The sequence below is a fragment of the Hipposideros armiger genome, unplaced genomic scaffold (genome assembly GCF_001890085.2).
Source record: "Hipposideros armiger isolate ML-2016 unplaced genomic scaffold, ASM189008v1 scaffold_17, whole genome shotgun sequence".
NCBI lineage: Eukaryota > Metazoa > Chordata > Mammalia > Chiroptera > Hipposideridae > Hipposideros > Hipposideros armiger.
The window spans coordinates 8,144,644-8,166,174 of record NW_017731367.1 but is presented as its reverse complement, the minus strand read 5'-3'; the positions used below and the strand labels follow the sequence as shown (position 1 = coordinate 8,166,174).

At 59.2% G+C, this 21,531-nt stretch overlaps 2 protein-coding genes and 1 pseudogene across 4 annotated transcripts in view; 1 reads left to right on the top strand and 2 right to left on the bottom strand.

The window, feature by feature from the left end:
- Positions 1-198: 198 nt before the first annotated feature.
- LOC109374231 (60S ribosomal protein L10-like) lies at positions 199-741 on the bottom strand (annotated as a pseudogene).
- Positions 742-8,388: 7,647 nt separating this feature from the next.
- On the top strand, positions 8,389-18,914 carry STK25 (serine/threonine kinase 25). 2 transcript variants are annotated; one of them, XM_019629704.1, is made up of 12 exons: positions 8,389-8,479; positions 8,970-9,091; positions 12,788-13,018; positions 13,661-13,717; positions 14,243-14,351; positions 15,027-15,184; positions 15,261-15,446; positions 15,785-15,930; positions 16,202-16,316; positions 16,521-16,592; positions 18,120-18,256; positions 18,393-18,914. In XM_019629704.1, the coding sequence occupies exons 2-12, from the start codon at positions 9,062-9,064 to the stop codon at positions 18,430-18,432; spliced, it is 1,281 nt and encodes a 426-aa protein (XP_019485249.1). In that variant the 5' UTR covers positions 8,389-8,479; positions 8,970-9,061; the 3' UTR covers positions 18,433-18,914. The 2 variants fall into 2 exon arrangements, with proteins under 2 accessions (XP_019485249.1, XP_019485242.1); XM_019629697.1 differs by having other exon boundaries at positions 8,406-8,541.
- A 104-nt stretch (positions 18,915-19,018) lies between these two features.
- FARP2 (FERM, ARH/RhoGEF and pleckstrin domain protein 2) overlaps positions 19,019-21,531 on the bottom strand; it is a 102,000-nt gene continuing 99,487 nt past the window's right edge. For both annotated transcript variants that reach the window (XM_019629647.1, XM_019629656.1), the window contains 4 exons: positions 21,152-21,315; positions 20,076-20,183; positions 19,804-19,955; positions 19,019-19,632 (listed from right to left, as the gene is read on the bottom strand). In XM_019629647.1, coding sequence (XP_019485192.1) covers positions 19,563-19,632; positions 19,804-19,955; positions 20,076-20,183; positions 21,152-21,315 — 494 coding nt within the window. In that variant the 3' untranslated portion in view covers positions 19,019-19,562. The remainder of the gene's footprint in view (positions 19,633-19,803; positions 19,956-20,075; positions 20,184-21,151; positions 21,316-21,531) is intronic.

The window sequence follows — 21,531 nt, the reverse complement described above, 5'->3', positions numbered from 1 at the left end:
CTTGTGTCGTCCACCCATTGGTTTTTGTTTGTTTGTTTTTTACCAGACAAGAAGTATAGTTCTTATTGGTGAGTGTAAAGAGGGGGCAGTGCCAAGACCCATGAGCGTAGTGCCCGCCATTTGTCCAGGGGGCCACGATTAGGGATGTATTTGACCTTACATCCATCTGGGATGAGCCGCTTTTTAGCCACCATGTCTTTAAACTTGTCCGCATTAAACTTAGTAAAGCCCCACTTCTTGGAAATGTGGATCTTCTGGCAGCCAGGAAACTTGAACTTGGCCCTGCGTAGAGCCTCTATCACGTGCTCCTTGTTCTACAGCTTGGTGCGGATGGACATGATGACTTGGCCAATGTGGACCCTGGCCACTGTGCCCTGGGGCTTTCCAAAGGCATCACGCACCCCTGTCTGGAGTCTGTGAGCCCCAGCACAGGATAATATCTTGTTGATGCAGATGACGTGGAAGAGGTGGGGCCGAACTCGGATGTGAAAGCCATATTTGCCACAGCTTTTCACCATGTACTTGTCGGCACAGATACGGGCGGCCTCCAGAGCTTCGGAAGAGAGCTGCGCTATTCATCTGACACCATGTGGCCACAGAGTGGGAACTCATCCACTTTTGCCTTCTTCTGCCCAGGTCAAAGATTCAGATCTTGGCATCAGGGACATCTCGACAGAAGCGAAACTTTGGGTACGGTTTGTTCTTATAGTGACAGTAACATCGGGCAGGGCGGTGGCCCATGGCGACACCAGGATCTTCACCAGCACTGAAAGGGAAAGAAAGCATCCACCCATCTCTTTGCTGACTGTTCACAGTGTACCCAGTCTGCAGGGCCTCACTGGGCACTGGAAGCATGATGTTGTGACACTGTCACTGGCCTGTCGGCCCTTGGAGAGGCCAACACTCCCCCAGGGTTGCACAACTCCCTGAGAAAAGCCAGCTGAGCTCCAGTGGGGGAAGGGAACAGGGCCTGGACCACCTGTGCAGAGCAAGGAAGGCCTGTACTGGGGAACCCCAGGCTCAGAACTGGGGCCTGAAGCTGCTGTGAGCCCTGTGAACACTCCGTACCCCAAGCGACCTCGAGAGCAACACCCTTTTCTCCAGCTCTGGAGGGGTGGGGCTGGAGGCCCCAGGGCACTCCACCTGCCCGCAGGTGCTGGCCTGCAGGGGAAAAGGCCCCCAGGCCTCTGGCTGTGGGCCCAGCCCTCATCTGGGCCCAGCAGCAGCCGCTGCACCCTCTTCCCTGAGGCTGTAAAACCCGCAGAGGTTTCCTTTTGACTGCGTCACTGATGAATAACCCAAGCAGAGCGGCGTTCCCTTTGCGACTGAAGCGCTCAAGGTCTGTCACATGATGTGGACCTGCCAGCCAGGTGCCAGCAGAGGGGGACACAGATTGGGGCAGCCTACACATCCTGTGTCCCAAGCTCATAAAGCCAAGGTCCCCATGGTGGAAGCTGGAGGACTCATGGAGGCTGCACTGGGGGCCTGGCGCTTACCTCTGCAGGGGCGGCCAGGGGCCCCCCAACCTGCAGCCCATGTGGGACAAGGAGCAGGGCCAACAGGCAGCAGGCTGCGTCCTCGGCCATTCAGGCCTGTTTTGGGCACCAGCAGGACCCACGACCAGTGGGGCCCTTTTCCTCCTGTTGGGTTGTTTGTTTCCCTGACGGGAGTTGTTTTTCTTCTGTTTTTCCCCTTCCTGAGATCTGGAGCCCTTCTTTATGCATTAACACCTTGTTTTGAAACTCTGTATTGTTCTGAGATTTCAAAGTCACGGCCAGCAGCCAAAGGCAGCATACGGAGGGGACCAAACAAATGTACACACGTTTTAAGAAAGGAAACCTGTATTGAAATTGTAACACTCAATATATACCGATAATAAAAGATGAATACAAGTCACGTTTGACTTCTGCAATTACAAGAGGTGCTCAAAGTGGTTACCATCAGCGCAATTTTAATACAGTTTTTTCTTTTCTTAAAATGTGTATACAGGGCCGGCCGAGCGGCGCGATGGTTAAGAACTGGCTTGGGACGCCAGAGGGCCCCGGTTCGGATCCCACATATGAGGGCCAGTGACACTGCCCTCTACAGCTAAGATGCTGAACAACAGCTCAACCTGGAGCTGGGCTGCCGTGAGTCGCCGGCGACGGCGTAGGCTGCAGCCCCTGCTACAGTGGGCTGCCATAAGCTACCGTGTGTAGCCGGCAGCCGCCGTGAGCTGCCAGCAGCTGCCATGAGCGGCCGTCCAGAGGCCGGCGACTGATCTGCCTCGCCCAGGAAGAGTGCAATGATGGTGCCAACTTGGGCCAGTGAAGCAACGTCCTCCACAACTAGACTGAAGAACAAAACAACAGCAACTTGTCTGTTCCCCTTCCCCGATTCCCCAACGCTGTTCCCTTCCCCCAATTCCCCAATAAAATCTTAAAAAAAAAAACCAGTTGGCTTGGGAGCACGAGTTCTGAGCAGCAGGGCCCTAGTTTGGATCCTACATGAGGGCCAGTGATACTGCGCCCTCTATAGCTAAGATGGTGAACAACAGCTTGACCTGGAGCTGGGCTGCCGTGAGTTGCCAGCGACGGCGTAGGCTGCAGTGGGCTGCCATGAGTGGCGGGCAGCCAGCATGAGCTGCTGTGAGCCGCTGCGAGCAGTCGTCATGGCTGGTGACCGACCTGCCTCACCTGATAAGAGCGCAATGATAATACCAACATGGGCCAGTGAAGCGACGTCCTCCACAACTAGACTGAAGAACAAATAGACAGCAACTTATCTGTTCCCCTTCCCCAATTCCCCAATAAAAAAAATCTTAAAAAAAAAAAGTGTGTATACACTTTTTGGCATCCTTTTATTTTTATTTATTTTTTTTAAAGATTTTTATTGGGGAATTGGGGGGATGGGAACAGTGCTGGGGAATTGGGGGAAGGGGAACAGACAAGTTGCTGTCGTTTTGTTCTTCAATCTAGTTGTGGAGGTTGTTGCTTCACTGGCCCAAGTTGGCACCATCATTGCGCTCTTCCCGGGTGAGGCAAATCAGTCGCCGGCTTCTGGACGGCCGCTCACTGCGGCTGCTGGCCCCTCACGCTGGCTGCTGGCTACATACGGTAGCCCATGGCAACCCACTGCCACAGGGAGTGCAGCCTACGCCGTCGCCGGCGACTCACAGCAGCCCAGCTCCAGGTTGAGCTGTTGTTCAGCATCTTAGCTGTGGAGGGCAGTGTCACTGGCCCTCATATGTGGGATCCGAACCGGGGCCCTCTGGCATCCCAAGCGAGTTCTTAACCATCGCACCACTCGGCCAGCCCGGCATCCTTTTATTTTTGTGAATATAAAACTAAAAACACTAAAGTGTACTTGGAAAATTAGAAAAGCATAAAAAAGGCACATTTAAAGCCACATCACTGTGTAAAGATAAGGACTGTGAGTAGTATTTAGGCCTATTTCCTCTCAGTTCAAAACAGTGTAGACTTTTATGCAGTTCTGAATTCGTGTGCAGTTCTGAAACCTGATTCTCACTTAACCCTTGGTCCTGAGTGTGTTCCCATGGTCTCCTCACTGAACCACTCCCGCTGGAGCAGTCTGTCCTCGTCCATAGCATGGTGACAGACATGCAGGCATGGAAGCCCTGCCTTCTCAGACACCCGTGGGCTTTGGGAGAGGAAGTTGAGGCTTGCCTGGGGCTTGGATGTAAACCTGCTGGAGGAAGGTGGTGCTTTGCTCAGAAGAGGAAGGCTGGCACCTCTCTGACCTTTCCAGTCCCAGTGACCCCCAACAAATGCTCTGGTGGGGGCACCATCCTGGGCCAGTTCCCCGAGGACTGAAGGTGCTCGAGGGCCCTGCAGTTGACATGGAGGCTGACGTCAGGGTAGTAGGGGCGCCAGCAGGCAGCAAGACAATGAGGCGGCTGGGGTGACATGCAGGGATAGCTGTGGGGTCCCCTGAACTTAATAAAGGAGAAGCCACCCATCGAGGAGCTGATTGGTGCGGGTGCAGGCTGGGAACTCGCAGGTCTGGGGCCAGCCCTTGGCCCAATTTTCAGGCCTGTGTCGCTTCACCGACCTGGGTCCCTGAGCAGAAGAGGAGGTTGGACAACCTGGAGGGAGACCATGGCAGCAACCCTGCCCCCTGCCTGTGGGTGGCTCCCCTAGGGAGACACGGGTCGCATGGCTCTGTGTTCCTGGCCCAATGACCTCAGCACCACCTTGGAGGCCTCCCGGGATCCCTGGGCCTCAGTGGGGCTCCCTTGCGGACAGAACTGACTCCTCAGCAGGTGAAGTGAGGCAGTGGGCCAACACTCAGAATCCGTGCAGCCATGCGGACTGGAGGGAGGGCCCACTGAGGCTGGCGCTCACTACCTGACGTGGTCATGCCCCTGGCTCGGCAGAAAGGGCTCATCTGTAACATGTCCTCCAGCCAATTGTCCTCCAGCCAATTGCCCAGGCCCAGGGCCAAGGGCAGAGCTGGTCCCATCCCTGACGCTGGGGAACTTCTAACGTAGAAGGTTGTACTCAGGGGAAATTGCACCATCTGGCCCTGCAGTGGTGCTGAGGCTGAGATCCTCCTGGTCATCTGGTGTCCTGGGCCCCTAGCCTTTCCCGGTTTTGAGCAGACTTGCTTACTGTGTGTGCCTATCCCTGTGCTGTCAGTCCCTGCCTCACCGGGCAGCCAAGGAAGACCAGTGGTCCCTGGGGGCCGCGCCCTCCACCAGTGCCTCCCATGCCCCACTTCTGCACAGCCTCAGGGGAGTGCCACTTGCTGTGGGGCAGGTTCACCCTGGGCAGTGCGGGAGAGGCCAGGGTGCCCGGTGGGGCGTCCTCAGATACGCTGCGCTCTAGGGCTTCCCAGGAAGACACGTTGCTGCCTCCATTTGAGAGTGTGTTAGCAACCTGATAGAGATGACCTGGGTCTCCTCACCGGAGTGCAGCTGTGATGTCACAGCGGAGGGGCCTGAAATGTGCACAGCATGGGGCTGGGGTTGCGGGGTGCCATCAGCAAAGTGCAGGTGGGGTCCTCTACAAGACAAGTGGGTGGGTTTCTTCGGCACTGAAATGAAGGAGAAAAAAGAGACAGGCAAACCAGTCATAAGACATGGACCTTATTGGGATCTTGATTTGAACAAACTGTGTGCAGTTACGTATATGAAATCATGTCTGTGCACACACACATATAAGACATTTGAACGCTGACTCCATATTTGATATTAAGGAATTATTGTTAATTAAAAATTTTTCTTTTAGGAAACCATACACGAAATTGTCTTTTTTAGTGTACAGTTCTTTGAGTTTTAATACAGGTATAGATTTGTGTCATCCCCTCCACAGTCAGGGTACAGAGCAGATCCCTCATCCCCAGAAACGCCCTCCTGCTCTCCTCTGTGGGAGCAGGTGGCTCCCTCTACCCCTGGGAACCACTGGCGACTTCTCCCTTGCAGCTGTTGTCTTTTCACAATGCCTCCTATATGGAATCCCATACTATGTGACCCTTTGAGACGGGCTCCTTCTCTCACACGTCTCTCGAGTTCGCCCAAATAGTTGATTCCACATATGGATGGAACCACATCTCACCCACTCGCCACGGAAGGACCTCTGGGCGGTTTCCAGCTTGGGGCCCTGCTGACTAGACATGCTGTAGACATTTATGCACAGGCTTTTGTGTGAAGGTACGTTTTCTTTTCTCTATGTAAATACCCAGGAGTGGGAATGCTAGCTCATGTGTTAGGTGTATAGTTGACTTTTTAAGCAACTGCCAAACTGTTGTCTAAAGTGGCTGCACCATTTACACCGTATAAGAGTTCTGGGCTCTGCCTCCATACCCTGAGTGACCAACCATCTGCTCTGCCCAGGATGGGGAGGGGGCTTCCTAGGATGCAGGACTTTTAGTGTTCAAAGCGGGAAACAACTGGGCAAACTAGGATGGTTGGTCACCCTATCCTTGTCACCACTTGCCAGTGGCAGTATTTTTATTTAGCCATTCTAATATGTGTGTCGGCCGTGTCTCATCATGGTTCAATTTGCATTTCCCAGCTAGGTAATGACGTTGAGCATCTGTTCATTGCTGACGGCCACCCATCTATCCTCTTTGGTGGGCTAAGTCTATTCTCAAGTTTTCTTATTGGTTTTTTTTTGTTTGTTTTTTTGGATTTTTTTAATAATTGGGGGCAGGGAACAGCGTTGGGGAATCGGGGGAAGGGGAACAGACAAGCCGCCGTCCCCTTGTTCTTCAGCCTAGTTGTGGAGGACATCGCCTCACTGGCCCATGTTGGTATTATCACTGTGTTCTTCCTGGGTGAGGCAGATTGGTCGCCAGCTTCTGGACGGCCGCTCACAGCGGCTCTTGGCAGCTCATACTGGCTGCCGGCCACTCACGCTGGCTGCTGGCTACACACGGTAGCCCACGGCAGCCCACTGCAGCAGGGGCTGCAGCAGCCCAGCTCCAGGTCAAACTGCCGTTCACCATCCTAGCTGTAGAGGGCAGTGTCACTGGCCTTAATGTGGGATCCGAACCAGGACCCTGCTGCTCAGAGCTGGCATCCCAAGCCAACTCTTAACCAATGCGCTACTCGGCTGGCCCCTTATTGGGTTTTAAAAATATATATTTTTATTAAAATATAACTAACATAAAATATTGTTTTAGTTTCAGGTGTACATCATAGTTATTCAACAGTACCCACCTGGCATTATACACAGTTATTACCATATTATTGACTATATTTTCTGTGCGTTACTTTACATCCCCATGTAAATATATATATATATATATATATATATATATATATATATGATTTGCAAATGTTTTCTCCCCGTCTGTAGCATATCTTTTCATTCTCCTAATAGTGTCTTTCTGAAAGCAAAATGTAAAAAAAAATTTTTTTTAAAGAAATTTTATTGGGGAACAGTGTGTTTTTCTAGGACCCATCAGCTCCAAGTCAAGTAGTTGTCTTCACTCTAGTTGCGGAGGGTGCAGTTCTGCAGCCCACGTGGGAATCGAACTGGCAACCTTGGTGTTATGAGCCTGCGTTCTAACCACTTAGCTGACTGGCCACCCTGCAAAATGTAAACATTTTGATGAAGCTCAATTTGTCTTTGCTTTTATTTGTGGTAAAATACACATAAAACTTACCATTTTAACCATTTTTAAGTGTAAAATTCAGTGGCATTAAGAATATTCACAAGTTGTGTAAACATCACCACTATTTCCAGAACTTTTTTTTTATCACCCCAAATTCTGTACCCACTAAGTAATATATCCCCACTCCCCGCTCCCCCAGCCCCTGGAAATCTCTGTTCTACTTTCTGTCTCTCTAATTGGCCTATTCTTGATACCTTATAGAAGTGGAGTCACAATATTTGTCTTGTGATAGGAGAAGAGTTTCTTAGGCTTATTTCCCTTAGCATACTGTTTTCTGGGTTCTTCTATGTTTTAGCATGTGTCAGGACTTAATTCCTTTTTAATTCATTTTATTTATAATTGTGGGAAAATACACATGACACAGAAGTGACCACGAGAAGCATGCGTAAGTGCACAGCTCAGTTGTTAAAGCTCATCATTGTTCTGCAACCATTACCTCTGTCTCCAGGCCTCTTCAGTCTTCCCAAACTGACCTGCGCCCCTCAAACACTCCCTCCCCTCCTCTCCGCCAGCCCTTGAATCTGACTCCCCTAGGGACCTCATACAAGTGGGATCACACACTGTTTGTCCTTCTGTGTCTGGCTTATTTCACTGCTCATACGTCCTCAGGTCGACGCATGCGGCAGCAGGTGTCAGAACGTCCTTCTTCAGGCTGAATGATATTGCATCGCATGCACGCACCACATTTGTGGGTGCTTTCCTCCCCCCAGGACACTGGGGCTGCTGCCAGCCAGGGCCTACCAGATAAGCTGTGGCGGGAGGGCCCACGCCCTCCAAGGTGGAGGGGACAGGGGTGGGGGAGGATGAGAGAGGGGCGGGGGAAGATGGGGTGGAGGAAGAGGGATGCAGAAAGGCGACAAAAAGCAGAGCGCAGGCCGGTCCCGACCCCAAAGCTGAGCGCGCCGCCTGGTCCCGCCTCCAGGACCCGGCACGCCCCGCGGCCTGCCGGGAGACGTAGTCCAGAGCCTCTCAGGAAGCGGGACTCGGAGTCCCGGCGAGCCCCGCGGCGCGCCTGAGGGCCGCGCCCCCCCCGCGGCCTGCCGGGACTTGTAGTCCAGCGCGGGCGGACGCACGGGCGTGGGACGAGCGGCGGGACTCGGAGTCCCGGCGAGCCACGCGGCGCGCCTGAGGGCCGCGGCCCCGCCCCCTGCGGCCTGCCGGGACTTGTAGTCCAGCGCGGGCGGACGCACAGGCGCGGGACGAGCGGCGGGACTCGGTGTCCCGAGAGCCCTGCGCTGGGCCACGACGCCGCGTACCGCCCTCCCGTCGCCGCCGCCGGCCTTTCTCTGGCCGTCGCCGCTACTGCTGCTCCTTCGCGGGCTGAGGGCCCGGGCGTCCCCCGGGCGAGCGGAGGCTGCGGGTGGGAGCCTGCGCGGGCGCTACGGAGCGGGCCGGGGGAGGCCGGGATGGAGCGCCCCGGAGGTGGGCGCGCTGCCGGGCGAGCCCGCGCCTGGGGCGGTTGGGGAGGGGGCCGAGTGGTGTGGGGGGAGCCGAGAGGTGGCGAGCGGGCCCCGGGTGGGTATGGGGGTGCGGGGAGAAGGGCACCGCGGCGGGGGGTGGGCCCCGGGAGCGTCGGCCTGGCGTGGGGAGGCGGGTCCCAGGCGGGGTCTGAGGCGGAGGGGCTTCGAGGGGGGCCCAGGGTTGGCGATCCCCTCGGAGGGCGTTGGACCCGGGCGGGGCGGGGCGGGCAGGGCTGCTGCGGTGTGTGTGGGGGGTCCCTCCTGTCTCCAGCCCGGCGCCCCCCTTGGACCTTGTCCCCAGACGGTCGGACGAGGGCGCGGCCCCTGCCCCCGAGGTCGCCTCGCGTACCCTGAGCGGGCACTGAGCGAGTGGGCCTGCTGTCCCTCCAGTTGACTGAAGCGAGCCGGCCGGGTTCCAGAGCCTCAAGGCGGAATCCGGGGCCTCCTGGGGCTGCAGCGGATGTTCTGAGAGCAGCGCAGACATGGCTCACCTCAGGGGATTTGCCAACCAGGTGAGGCTTCGTTTTCGGACGGTGAGAGGGGGAAGGTGTGTCCGCGCGCCCGAGCCGCGAGCAGCGACTGCAGAGTCAGAACGGAAAGGGCACGGGTTTGAGAAGAGCCGCTCCTCCGAGGGTGTGTGGGTGAAGGGCCGAGTGTTGACTGGAAACCTGTGATGCACACCTGTGGGCAAAGTGGGGAGCAGTCCCCAGGTGCGCAGGCTTGCTGGGGCTCAGGGCTGACTCAGGGTGGCTGGTGTAGCGTTTGGGGGTGCAGAAGCCCACAGGCATCTCAAAACACAGCCACAGTGTGGGGTCAGTTGGAGGGTGTGAGGGGACCTGGCTCAGGAACGGCGGGGTGGCCTGGGCAGGATCCTGGGTCTGCACATCTGCTGGGCTGGCCAAGGTCAGGGTTCACACTGGGGCCTCGGCCTGAGCTGGGATCATTTTGGCCGCGTTGGGCTGGGGCTCTGGGGGACCCCTCCTTGACAGGCGATTGAGGGGAGCCGAGAACGTGATCAGGCGGCTGTTGTGTAGGAGTGGGGGACGGTCCGCCCTCCTTGGATTGGTTGGCGCTTGCAGTTCCCAGCACCCAGCCCCCTTGAAGCGTCTGCCCCTGCCCGCTAACCGTTAACCGGCTGACTCTGGGAGACCCTCTGCAGTGTGCCCTGAGTTAGCCTGGAATGAGGGCCTGCTGCTGGCGTCTGGAAAGCCGGGGGGAGGGGGGCAAGTGGGGGACTTGGGGTCTGGACCTCCCCCGTTTCTTGTTACAGCAAGTGTGATCTGAGCTGATGTGGGGTGAACCACCTGGTGGCCAGGTTTTCCTGTGTGCTCCCTGTTGTTCCCTCTATGCGTTGGCTTGGGCCCACTTGAGGCCAGCTGCTGTAAGGTGTGGGGATGGCCTCTTACGAGAGGAGTCCCCAGCTGGCCACCGTGTGCGGAATGGCAAGCAGGAAGCTGGGTCACGTCGTGTGCGGGGAGGAGGAGCCCGGAAACCACGCGCAGCTGCTGGGCAGGGCATCCTGGACCAGCTGTGGCCACGGGTGGGACTGGGGCTTGCCGACGGACGCTGACTTATGCTACAGACTGCATTTGTTTTTGACGTTTTGTGTCTGGAAGAGTACGTGGCTAAGGCGCTGGGAGACGAGTCTGCCTTGAGCTTATTGCTAAGAGCTGTAGGAGCAGCTCCCATGGGCCCCAGGGAGGACTTGGCGCTGGGAGCCACCTCTGCACCGGTGTGCTGTGGTACTTGGTGCTTGGCCTGGGTGTCCATTCAGACCCGGGGACGGGGAGTGGGGGCTGAGGAGCTGGGGAAGGGACCCCGAAGGAAGGAAGCGCCCTTGTCCTTTCAGGGGCAGTAGTCTCGGCCTTCGTGGGCAGCAGGAAGCCTGACAGGACGGCATTTTCTCTTGAGACGCTTGTCACTGTGGCCTGTGGTATGGTCCCTGTGCGGAGCAGCGGGCACGCACCCCCACAGCTTTTGTTCCTGCCCTGACGTCACCCCCACCTATGGGCCTGAGTGGCTGGGGGTGCGGAAGCACCGTGTGCTCACTGGCTGCCACCCGTCATTTGGTGGTTGGGGACGGCTTGGCTCTTGTTTTGTGGGGTGAAACTAATGGCAGACATGCTGCCAGATGGTGGCCACAGATCTGGCGGTGCCAGGGCTGACTTGGAGAACAAGGGTCTTGACTGCAACCTAAAAGATTATCCAGAGCACGTGCATGGTCTAGAAGGGCTCCCAGGCCCCCAGACCCGCTGTTCCTTCACCCGGTGGGGCTGGGAATGGTTGTCCCTGTGATGTGTTTGTAGGGTATCAGCCAGGAGTGTTCCTGTCACACCCTGTCTGCTCAGTTGACTGATCACCGCGGTTGTGCGACCTGAGGCTCAGGGCCCTGCCTTCCCTGTGGAGCCTGGACTCTGGTTTAGGGGTGCACTGTGTTCTGCTTGAGGCAGTGGAGGTCTGAGTGGGTCGCCTGGGGTTCCCTTGGCAGCTGCAGGGACCAGATCGGCTCTGGCCAAGGCCGAATGGGGGCAGCGAGGTCCCCACCTGGAAGCCAGTGGAGAATGTTTTCCCTCTGGCAGGAAGGCCTTTTTGTGCCGGTCTCTAAGTGGTCAGCAGTGTGGGCTGGGCGTTCTCTTGGGATTGGTTCCGATCCCAAGACCCACGCCCCACCCACACCTGAAGACCTGAGCAGCTGTGATTTGAAGCTCTGCTTTCCCTTGACCGTGCGACTTCCTGGCAGCAGGCTAGCTGCATGCTTGCAGTTGTCTGTCTTCCCTGTGTACGGGGCTGCTGGTTCCAGGGAGAACGGCCGCATTCCTTAACAGGCTGAGCCGGGGTGTGAGCGGACACCTTACCACTGGCTTGGGCATCTGCCTCTGGCTGCCGCCTTGCCCATCCTGCCTTGTTGGGGAGGAGTCTGTGTTGAAACACTGCTGCTGGCCCCCGGCCCCCACCAGCTCCCCTCCAAAGTGCCTGTCACCGTGCAGCCTTCACTCTTCTGGCTTGCGTGGCAAGGCGTGTTCCCAGGTGTGGGCCTGCGTGTGTCCCCTTCCTCCTGGTTACTAATCCCGGGAAGGCAGGTAATTGCAGTTTCTGATTGACATGTTGTCTCAGCCTGGAGCGAGGCCAGGCCAGCCCAGCACGGAGCTGTGCCGGAGGTGAGCTTGGGCCCTGTGGTACCCTGAGACTGGGGGGGGGTACCCCCTGCCTGGGACGGCCCCTCAGCACCAGGCATAGCACAGCCAGCAGTGATTTTTGCCTTCACATGGGCTTCATGGAGGCGTGTGGGGGGTGGGATTGCCCTCTTCAGAGGGAGGTATGCCCTGACGGGTTGGATGCCTGTGGGGCTTGGAAGACCCTGGCCACCTCTGTGTGGACAGGATGCTAGCCCCCACCCCCAGCCCTTCTGGGGCCCGCCCAAGGCACCCAGGAGCCCCAGGGGGCTCACTGAGGGTTAGGGTCAAGAGTGTGGTTCTCGGCCTGGCCACAGTCTGCACCCGCGGCTCCGTGCGTTTCAGGACCGAGCAGGCTGCCTCCTGTGCTGTTTGAGGGTCCAGGAAAGAGAGGGTTTGCAGCTGGGTGCTGGTGTGAGGAGGAGCGTCCTGAGGACGGGGTCTGGGAGGCGAAGGGAAGCCCTCTCTAAGGGGTGTTACTGCCAGGTGTGCAGGGAGAACTTGGCTCATGTGCTGGGTGTGTTTTCTTAAATTATTAGGCTGATTTTTAGAGCAATTAGGTTTACAGGAAAATGAGCGAGAGTCTCCTGGGTATTAACCTGTTATCAGTGTCTGGGTTAGTGTGATATGTTTGTTACGACTGATAAGCCAGTGTTGACACATTGTTATTAAGCCCAGGGTTTCACCAGGTTCACTCTTGGGGCTGTGCATGTGCCACCTTCCAGCCCCGCACAGGGCAGTCTTACTGCCTGGAGTCTCCGAGCTCCACCTGCTCAGCCCTTTTAACCCTTGCTGTGCTTATTGGTCCTCCCCACTTGAGGGTGGCCAGCGGGGGTGACCTTCGTGGCCCTGGTCCTTGGTCTGGAGCCAGGCATCTGTGCTCTCAGGGTCTTTCCCTGGGGTGGAGGGTAAATTTACATTTCTGAACAAAAAGAATGAAAGAAGGAACAAGAAGAGACTGTAGAGAGCGCCCTGGCTGGCCTGGTGCTTGGGCCTCTGGGCCCCTGGCCCCCTGACAGGGCTGCGTCTCCCCAGCACTCACGTGTGGACCCGGAGGCGCTCTTCACCAAGCTGGACCGCATCGGCAAGGGCTCCTTCGGGGAGGTGTTCAAGGGCATCGACAACCGCTCCAAGGAGGTGGTGGCCATCAAGATCATCGACCTGGAGGAGGCTGAGGACGAGATTGAGGACATCCAGCAGGAAATCACGGTGCTGAGCCAGTGCGACAGCCCCTACATCACCCGCTACTTCGGTTCCTACCTGAAGGTGCCTGCAGGGTGGGGCCTCCACCCAAAGCGAGGGATGGGCCCCCGGGTTCTGCGGGATGACAGGCCTAGGCTGAGGGCGAGGGGCCCCCAAAACGACAGCCCTGAGGCCAGGTAGGTGTGCAGGGGGCACCTGGTTTCATCCTCAGGGGAGCCCTGGGAATGGCCGGGGATGAGCAGGGTCTGCAGGCACAGTGGCTCTGGATTGGCTATGTGACCCAGCGCCTGGCTGTGCCAGAGCTGGGGCGACCCCCATGGGACGGCATCCATGAAGCCCTGCTGGTAGCACTGTGGGACCCCTGCAGCTGGAGCTTGGTGCCCAGCGCCAGCTGGGGGCTTCTAGGGCCACCTGGTGTGCCAGTGTCAAGGCCGAGTGCTGGCTGGGCAGTTCTCCCAGCCTGGTTTCTGATGGGTTGTTGGCACAGTGGACTCGGCCACCGATCTGAGCACTTGGCCCGTTTGCAAAGCTGCTGCAGCCGGTGTGACAGGCGGGGAGCTTGGAGGCTGCTGGGGCCCTTAGTGGAGGCGCCCTCGAGGGGCCGCAAGCTGTGGTGGGCGGGTGGGGGTGGGGTGGGGTGTGTCATGGATCTTGGGGCGCCTGCTCGCTGCACAAACATGCTGACAGGCACTTATCTGGTCCCAGAGCACGAAGCTGTGGATTATCATGGAGTACCTGGGCGGAGGCTCCGCGCTGGACCTGGTGAGCGGGAGGCCGAAATGGCGGGCGGCAGCCAGGGCAGCACCACACAGGAGGGTCGCTGGGGGCTTGTCCCACCCGCGTCCCTGGACCCGCCACCCACGGCCCCTGGGCTCCTAGGGTCCCCTCTCCTTTGCTGTCCTGGTGCGTTAGGTGTCAGGAGCTATTCGCAGCCCCCCTGGTTGGTGCTTAGGGGTCCTGGGTCTCTGCTGGCCTGTGTGGGGGCGGGTAGATTAGTGCCCCCAGATATACAGGCTCAGAAGTGTGGTGGGGGCCCCAATCTTATCTGTTAGCTTTACAGCAAAGGTGACGGTAGCACGTGTTCTCTAAAAACAACCTCCCCACAGCCACGTGGCCTCATCTGAAACTTCATTTTATTTCAAAAGTAGTTGACGGAATAGGAAGCCCCGCCATCCGCAAGGTCACCCCTCCCCTGGTGGAGATGGTCGAGCTCAGACCTCCGAGATGGGTCTGGGGCAGCGTTAGTGGAGGGAGGGAGCCTGAGCCCTGCTGTCCATCTGCCTACAGCTGAAGCCGGGCCCCCTGGAGGAGACCTACATCGCCACCATTTTGAGGGAGATCCTGAAGGGCCTGGACTATCTACACTCGGAAAGGAAGATCCACCGAGACATCAAAGGTCCCTGGGGCGCGGCTCCTGCACGGGCAAGGTGGCAGGTCGCTGTGCGGGGCGCGGCTGGTGACACCGGGGGTCTGGGTGTGGGGCCCTAGCTCAGCGCTCCCAGCCTGTGCTCGCTGCGGCCGCTGGAACCTGAGTGGCGCCGTCTGGCTCCATTGCCGGAAGACACTGCCAGTAACGGGGCGAACTTCCTTAGTGCCCTGTATGTCCCCGTACGTCACATACACCAGCTGCGCTTCTAGTGTAAGAAGGGACCCTGTTTAAGCTGAAAGTGCGTTTTTGTTTATGTCGGGTGTGGGCTGGAGCCCTCTTATGGCCGTGCAGAGTGTCCCTGCGGAAGGCCGTGGTCGAAGGGGCTAACTAGAGATGGCTGGTGGAGTGGGGAAGGGCCTGGGTCACCTGCCTGTCGGGCAGTTTGGGAGAAAAGGGCAGTTGCTCTGTTCTTGGAATCTGTCGTAAGAGGCCAGCACTGGGGGCCCCTCACGCTGCGGGCACCACTGGCGGTGGTCTGTGGCCCTGGGCCAGACGGTGGACAGGCCCAACCCCATCTGCCTCCTGGGTGGAGACGAGCCGAGGTCCTGGGGACAGTCCTGCTGGTGTCCCTAGGAGGCCAGGTGGACAGGGGGAGGGTCTTCCTGGTTCCGAGTGTGAGGCCTGCTGTCCTGTGTTGAGCAGCTGCCAACGTGCTGCTCTCGGAGCAGGGTGACGTGAAGCTGGCGGACTTCGGGGTGGCAGGGCAGCTCACAGACACGCAGATCAAGAGGAACACGTTTGTGGGCACCCCCTTCTGGATGGCACCTGAGGTCATCAAGCAGTCGGCCTACGACTTCAAGGTGGGCACGGCGGGTACGAGGGCAGCTGTGGCGGCTCAGGCACACGGCGGCTAATGTCCTGTGTGGCTCTGTCCAGGCCGACATCTGGTCGCTGGGGATCACAGCCATCGAGCTGGCCAAGGGCGAGCCTCCGAACTCCGACCTGCACCCCATGCGTGTCCTGTTCCTGATCCCCAAGAACAGTCCCCCCACGCTGGAGGGCCACCATAGTAAGCCCTTCAAGGAGTTTGTGGAGGCCTGCCTCAACAAGGACCCCCGATTTGTAAGCCTGCAGGCCCCTGGCTTGGGGGGGTAGGAATCTGTGGTGAGGCCCTTCTGCGACAGGTCCCACCTCGCCCCAGGCCCCACCCCTCTACCCCTTTCCAGGGCCGGCTCTGCCACGGCCTCAGGCAGCCTGTGGAGAACTTGCCTGGGGGGATGGCGTGGAGCCCTCCCCAGCTTCCCGGTTGCCCCCTCCCATTCCCGGGACCCCTCACCAAGTTCTCCCTGAGCAAGGAGGCAAAGCCACGCCACACCCCAGCCGGGTCTGAGCTCCCGGAGTTTAAAGGGCAGAGCCCAGCCGTCTCCTCGCCTGCTCACCCGTGTCTGACCCCCCGGCAGCGGCCCACTGCCAAAGAGCTCCTGAAGCACAAGTTCATCACGCGCCACACCAAGAAGACCACCTTCCTCACCGAGCTCATCGACCGCTACAAGCGCTGGAAGTCGGAGGGGCACGGCGAGGAGTCCAGCTCTGAGGATTCTGACATGTAGGAGCCTTGCCCGCCCTGCGGGATCCTGGCCCTGAGGAGGCGGCTGTGGGGTGGCACCTCCCTGGGGTTCCTGCTTAGGGCAGGGATGTGGGGGCCAGTTGCTAGGGACCTGTGTGATCCCCTGACCCCTGTGGTCTGGGCAGGGCCCCACCTGGCACTTAGGGCTGTGAGGCTGCCTCAGGAAGCAGCGGGGAGGCTAAGAGGCATGTGTTTGGGACGCCCCTGAGTCCCAGCCCCAGGGCTCCTGTGACTTCACCTTCCTCTATAGTGATGGAGATGCTGAGGACGGAGAGCAGGGCCCCATCTGGACATTCCCCCCCACCATCCGGCCAAGCCCGCACAGCAAGCTGCACAAGGGGACAGCCCTGCATGGCCCCCAGAAGGTCTGGCCCAGCAGGCCTGGCCCCTCGCATGTGCTGGGTGGGTGGGGCCTGTCAGCTGCCTGAGGAGGAGGCTGTGGGGCGGCACCTCCCTGGGCCTGATGCTCCCGCAGGCTGCACCTTCCAAGGACTCCAGAAATGGGGCGGGGCACATCTGTGCCGACCACTCCTCTGCCCCGTTCACCCCACGTGGTCTTGCCCTTGCAGTCTGCGGAACCTGTCAAGAGGCAGCCAAGGTCCCAGTGCCTGTCCACGTTGGTCCGGCCTGTCTTTGGAGAGGTGAGGGCTAGGCTGGGGGTCCTGTGGGGCAGGGGGCTGTAGCACTGCAATGACGTGGGCTGGCCAGCCCCGCCTGGCACATGGGGTTTCCAGGTCCTGCAGAGCCCATTGTGGTTTGACTCGTGGGCCGGGCTTCCTGAGCGGGGGGGACTAGAAATGGCTGGGACAGACTGCCCTGACAGGACCCTCTCCAGTTCCTGATCGTGTCCTTTGGGGTCCCAGGGTAACTCTGAACTGCAAATGCGGGGGTAACCAGAAGAGCCAGCAGGTCTAGCTGTTGGTGTTGGGCATCAGGCCCAAGGCGGGGGGCTCAAGGGCGACTGACTCCCAGTGGTCACGTGACCCGGTGTTTGTCACGTCAGTAGCTTCCCCAGGAGTATGGTGTACTGGCAGCTCCCACTCCCTGGACTCAGGGCTGTCACTAGGTCATGGGACCAGTTCCCACCCAGAAGTGACAGCGGCATCTGGGATCCAGGATGTGAGAATATGGAGGCACCAGAGCCTCCGTGAGGAAGGTGGAGGCATCTGGGCACAGGCAGGCGTGCTCCAGCCCCCAGGAGCCTGGAATTCGGGGGCGAGGAGTTTGGGTAGAGTTGGTGGGGCAGAGGGACTGTGACCTTGGGGACACTTGGGGCTGCACTGTGGGAGCTTGTGGGGCTCTGCTTGGACAGTTGGAGCACAGGCTGGTTCTCACACTGGGCCCCACATGGGGTGGAGCATGGGGAGGTGGCAGGTGTTGGAGAAGGCGGCCTGGCTGGCATCTCCCAGGGCTGCTTTGAGCATGTGCAGTGGACCGCCTTGAGGCTGCCAGCCTCCACGCTGTAGTGAGCTCGCTAGGGAAGCGGAGCCCCACCCAGGCTGGCGAGGGCACTGCCTGGGGCTCCCGATTCTGTGGGCTGGGCCGAAGGTCAGGGCTGTTGCATACGCTGTCCTGGGAGGCATGCTTCTGTCAGCGTGCGGGGGTGTGGCAGGGAGGACCATGCTGACCGGTGTGGAACCCGTCCCCCAGGTCAGCTGGAGGGTGGGGCTTCTTCTAGTTGGTCCCCACAGCTTGGAGCAGCAGGGGCTGAGGGGACTGCTGGCGCCCTGTAGCCTGGAGGGTCAGAGCTGGCAGTGTGCCTGTACAGTGCACTCTGGGAGTTTCTGGGCTTTATTTTCTTAAGCTCGCTGGACCAGAGCTGAGAGCTTCTGTGACCCTCAATTGGGGGGAAGCCCTGTGGTTAGCCGGGCCCCACTTGAGAACCTTGATCTGAGATTCCCCGATCCCCCGAGGGGCAGCATCTGCCTTCAGGTGGCTGAACTCCCAACCAGAGCCCTCGGCGTGACCAGCCGTCCTTAGCTTGGTGGTGGAAGGACCACGAAGGGCTCTGGTGGGGGGTGGAGGCAGAGGCATGCTGCCAGGGACCCCCAAATACAAGTCCAGCATGAGCCTCTGACCAGGCAAGTGTGGGATCAGCTCCCAGTCAGTGGTCCTGTTGGGTGCCTCCACCCATGGCCTTACTCGGTCCCCTCTGCCGCCCTCCACAGCTCAAGGAGAAGCACAGGCAGAGCGGCGGAGGCGTGGGGGCACTGGAGGAGCTGGAGAACGCCTTCAGCCTGGCTGAGGAGTCCTGCCCCGGCATCTCGGACAAGCTGATGGCTCGCCTGGTGGAGCGGGTGCAGAGGTGAGGGGGACGACAACCTGCTTCTGAGGGCTGGGGAGGGGCGGGTGGGCCTCCTGCCCACAGTGGGGCCGCACCACCCGGCGGCTTCCTGCAGGGCCTGCACTGGGCAGGAGCTGCGACAGGGCCTCTCTCCTAGGTTCTCACACAACAGAAACCACCTGACGTCCACCCGCTGAGGCTGCTGTCGGTGGAAGCAGACAGGAGGGTCTTTGTTTTGAGCCCTGCAAGGATCTGGCTGACTTGGAACCCCTTGAGCTGTGTCACGCCCTGTGGGCCTCACTGTGGGCTCACGGCCCCCCACCCTGTGCAGAGGGCTGTCCCACTCCCCCTCTCGCCGCAAAGACCCATGGGGAGCCAAGCAGCCCCATGGAGGCGGCGGGCCGTCTTGTCCAGCCCCCCCTTGGTGGGGCGGCCGCTCAGACTGATGCGTGGAGACTGTCGGGCAGGTGAGCCTTTGTCCCCACTTGGCCCACGGTGGCCACACATTTGCCTTGTGGTGTCAGATCGTGTCTTCTCGTAAGCACGCGTCAGCCAGAATGCTTTGTTTAAGAAAACCGAACTTCCTCCCTTCCCTGTATAGCCTGAGGTTACCGTGTTAGTTTTTGTAGAACGTCGAGAGGCTCCTGCCACTTTAATAAAGACCTGACTTGGAAATGTACTGGTGGTGGGTAGCATCCTGACTGCCCCGTCTGCCCCTTGGAGTGCCCAGTTTCTGGCTTCTGAATCCTTGTCCTAGCATGCGGTGACCTTGGGGTGACCCCAGACTGAACAGGGTGGTATGCAGGCGCGGGGAGATGCCCTTTATTTTTAGCCACACGTCTGCATGAACAGCGCACACGTGGGCTTGCACTTGTTACGAAACACGGGTGCTGAGACTCAGGCCCTCGTGCTCCCAGGGTCACGTGGGAACTTCGGTTTCTACCTCTCCAGAGGTGTGTGGGTGGACACCAGCCTGGCTGCTGGTCTTGAGGCCTGTGCTCTGCCCCTGGTTGACTGAGACTGAGGAAGGAAAGGCCAGCTGGGCCTGAGCGCAGCACATGTCAGCTGAGGCGGAGCCAGTCCCCAGCGGGACCCTGCTCTGGAGGAGAAGAGGGCCGGGGACTGCCACCTTAGGTCACCACACAGGAGCTGGGCCTGCGGCTCCACTTGCGTGCATGTTCTGCCCAGGGACTGAACTGGGTCTCGAGGGGATCGATGCCCCCCCAGATGTCACTGTGAGGACCACCCTGGTCTGTTGTTGGGAAGACAGGACAAGTAGTCGGGCATGTGCTGACCCGCTCTGCTCCCTCGTTGGGCAGGATGGGCTTCATGCCTCCTCCTCGGGGGGCCCGGCCCTCCCGGGCGAGCTGCTGGCTCTCTCAATCACCTCCATCCACCTGGAGAACAGGGCGGCCTGTCAGCACCCCAGGATGCCCACCTGGGAAACTGGCCATCAGACCAGGGCTTGTGCTCAAATACTTACTGTGAAGTATTTGAAGTGGTATCAGATGGGCCAGCTGGCACCCTGGCCCTGCGCCCAGCCCTCCCTCAGCAGCCCCTGAACTCACCTCCCACACGTGTACTTGCTCTCAGCTCGGAAGAAGTAGACGTGGGACCTGAACTGCAGTTTGAAGACGTGCTCCTTGTGGATACCGTCGGCCTCCCCAGGGACACTCACGCTGTAGCCCAGCAGTGGGAGGCTGGCCAGAGGGTAGTCGTCCTGAGGGTGGCACAGGACAGCCCGGGGATGGCTCTGTGAGCGCTCCCTGGCCCCCACCCCTCCCCCCCACATGCAGCCAAGGGGGCCCTGGGTTTCCCAGCTCCAGTTAAGATACTCTACCTGGTGAGTTTTGTAGAAGAACAAACAGAAATTGGTGAAAACCACCCAGAGCTTCTGCCAGCCATTACTGTTTTTGAATTTTCTCAACAGATAACCTGAAAGCTGGTTCTGAAAGAAAAGGAAAAGCATAAGTAAGGGCATCAGGGTCCCGAGATCCCAGCCCCCAGAGCGGTCACCCTCCTAGCTTGGTCGTCCTACGGCCTCCCCAAGCATGCAGGCCGCCCACACAGGCCTCCTGGCTGTGGCTTCGGTTTTACCTGCAGCAAAACTGCTCCTCAGTAGTTAAGCTACCAAGTCTTTCCCCCGCCACATCGCAAATCCCCAGTGAAGAGAGGATGCTGTAACACATCACATGGGCCAAGTCTGGAAGGTTCTTTCATGTGGCGGGAGGCATGGACCCCCAGGCCTGAAGAGGGTGTCCAACTGGTGTGCCATCCACTCCGCCAGGGGAGGCCTGAGCTGCCCTCTCAGCGTGGAGCTGAGGTGGGCGTCCTGCCAGGGCAGGCCTGTGCTCTGCAGTGTCCCTCTCCTGCCACCCCTTCCGCCCTCTGGCCGCTGCCACCACTTCTGTCCTTGTACCCTCACCCGAGCACATCCGTGCACAACAGGGCCGTCTCCATGACCCAGGCCTGCACCCACTGACAGGTGGCTGAGGAGGTGTCAAGGGCGTCTGCCCCAGGCTTGCTGGGGACATACTCCCCCTGTCACATGCACCCTACATGTCGAGACCCACTGTCCCCAGCCCCAGGTTCGACAGAAGCTCAAAACCACACTGAGTGGGAGGCAACCTGAGCAGTGAGTGGCTGGAGTCCAAAGGGACACTCCAGGTGATGGAGGCATAGGAGAGGTGACAACCGCTGGTGACAGGCCCTTTTGAGAGCCCTGGGGACACCACCATCCTGGCTCTTACCGGCACACACCCACAGCCCTGGCAAACCCTGAGCTGCTCTGCCTGAGGGTCCTTTCCAAAGTGACTTTCTGCCCAAGGGAGAGAGCAGGACGCAGCTCAGCCCTGCCACCTGGGACCCCCGGGGTCCCCTCCCCAGCAGCCAGCACAAGCAGAGAGGGTGCCGCACCTTGACGGCAGCACTGTGGTCAGCTCTGGACACACTGGTGTTGCGGTACCAGCACACGTGCACCGTGGTGTTGCCCCGGAGCTGGCCCTGCGCTTCCGAGGAGCCGTGGGGGCCGCGAGCATCGTCTTCTGACTCTTGCTCCACAGAGGCCTCGTCGGAGGATCCTGCGGGAGAAGACAGCCCTCTGCTCAGAGGCCACGGGCCACCCTGGGCCAGCGCGCCAGGAGGGCCATTGTGCCCTAGCCACGGGTGGGCAGAGAGCAAAACCACACGGTGCTTCTGCCAGAAAAATTTGAGGTCCCTTCCCCCCCACCTCCCCGGGCACAGCCTGGAACGTTCCTTGTGAAAGGAGCATGGGCTTAGCAGGCCGACTGCGACCA

Bases quoted from the DNA above. Each gene is read 5' to 3' on its own strand.
- STK25 (XM_019629704.1), top strand. From the start codon at position 9,062: ATGGCTCACCTCAGGGGATTTGCCAACCAG. The intron at 9,092-12,787 runs GTGAGGCTTCGT...GCGTCTCCCCAG, and splicing joins TCAGGGGATTTGCCAACCAG to CACTCACGTGTGGACCCGGA. The intron at 16,317-16,520 runs GTCTGGCCCAGC...TTGCCCTTGCAG, and splicing joins CCCTGCATGGCCCCCAGAAG to TCTGCGGAACCTGTCAAGAG.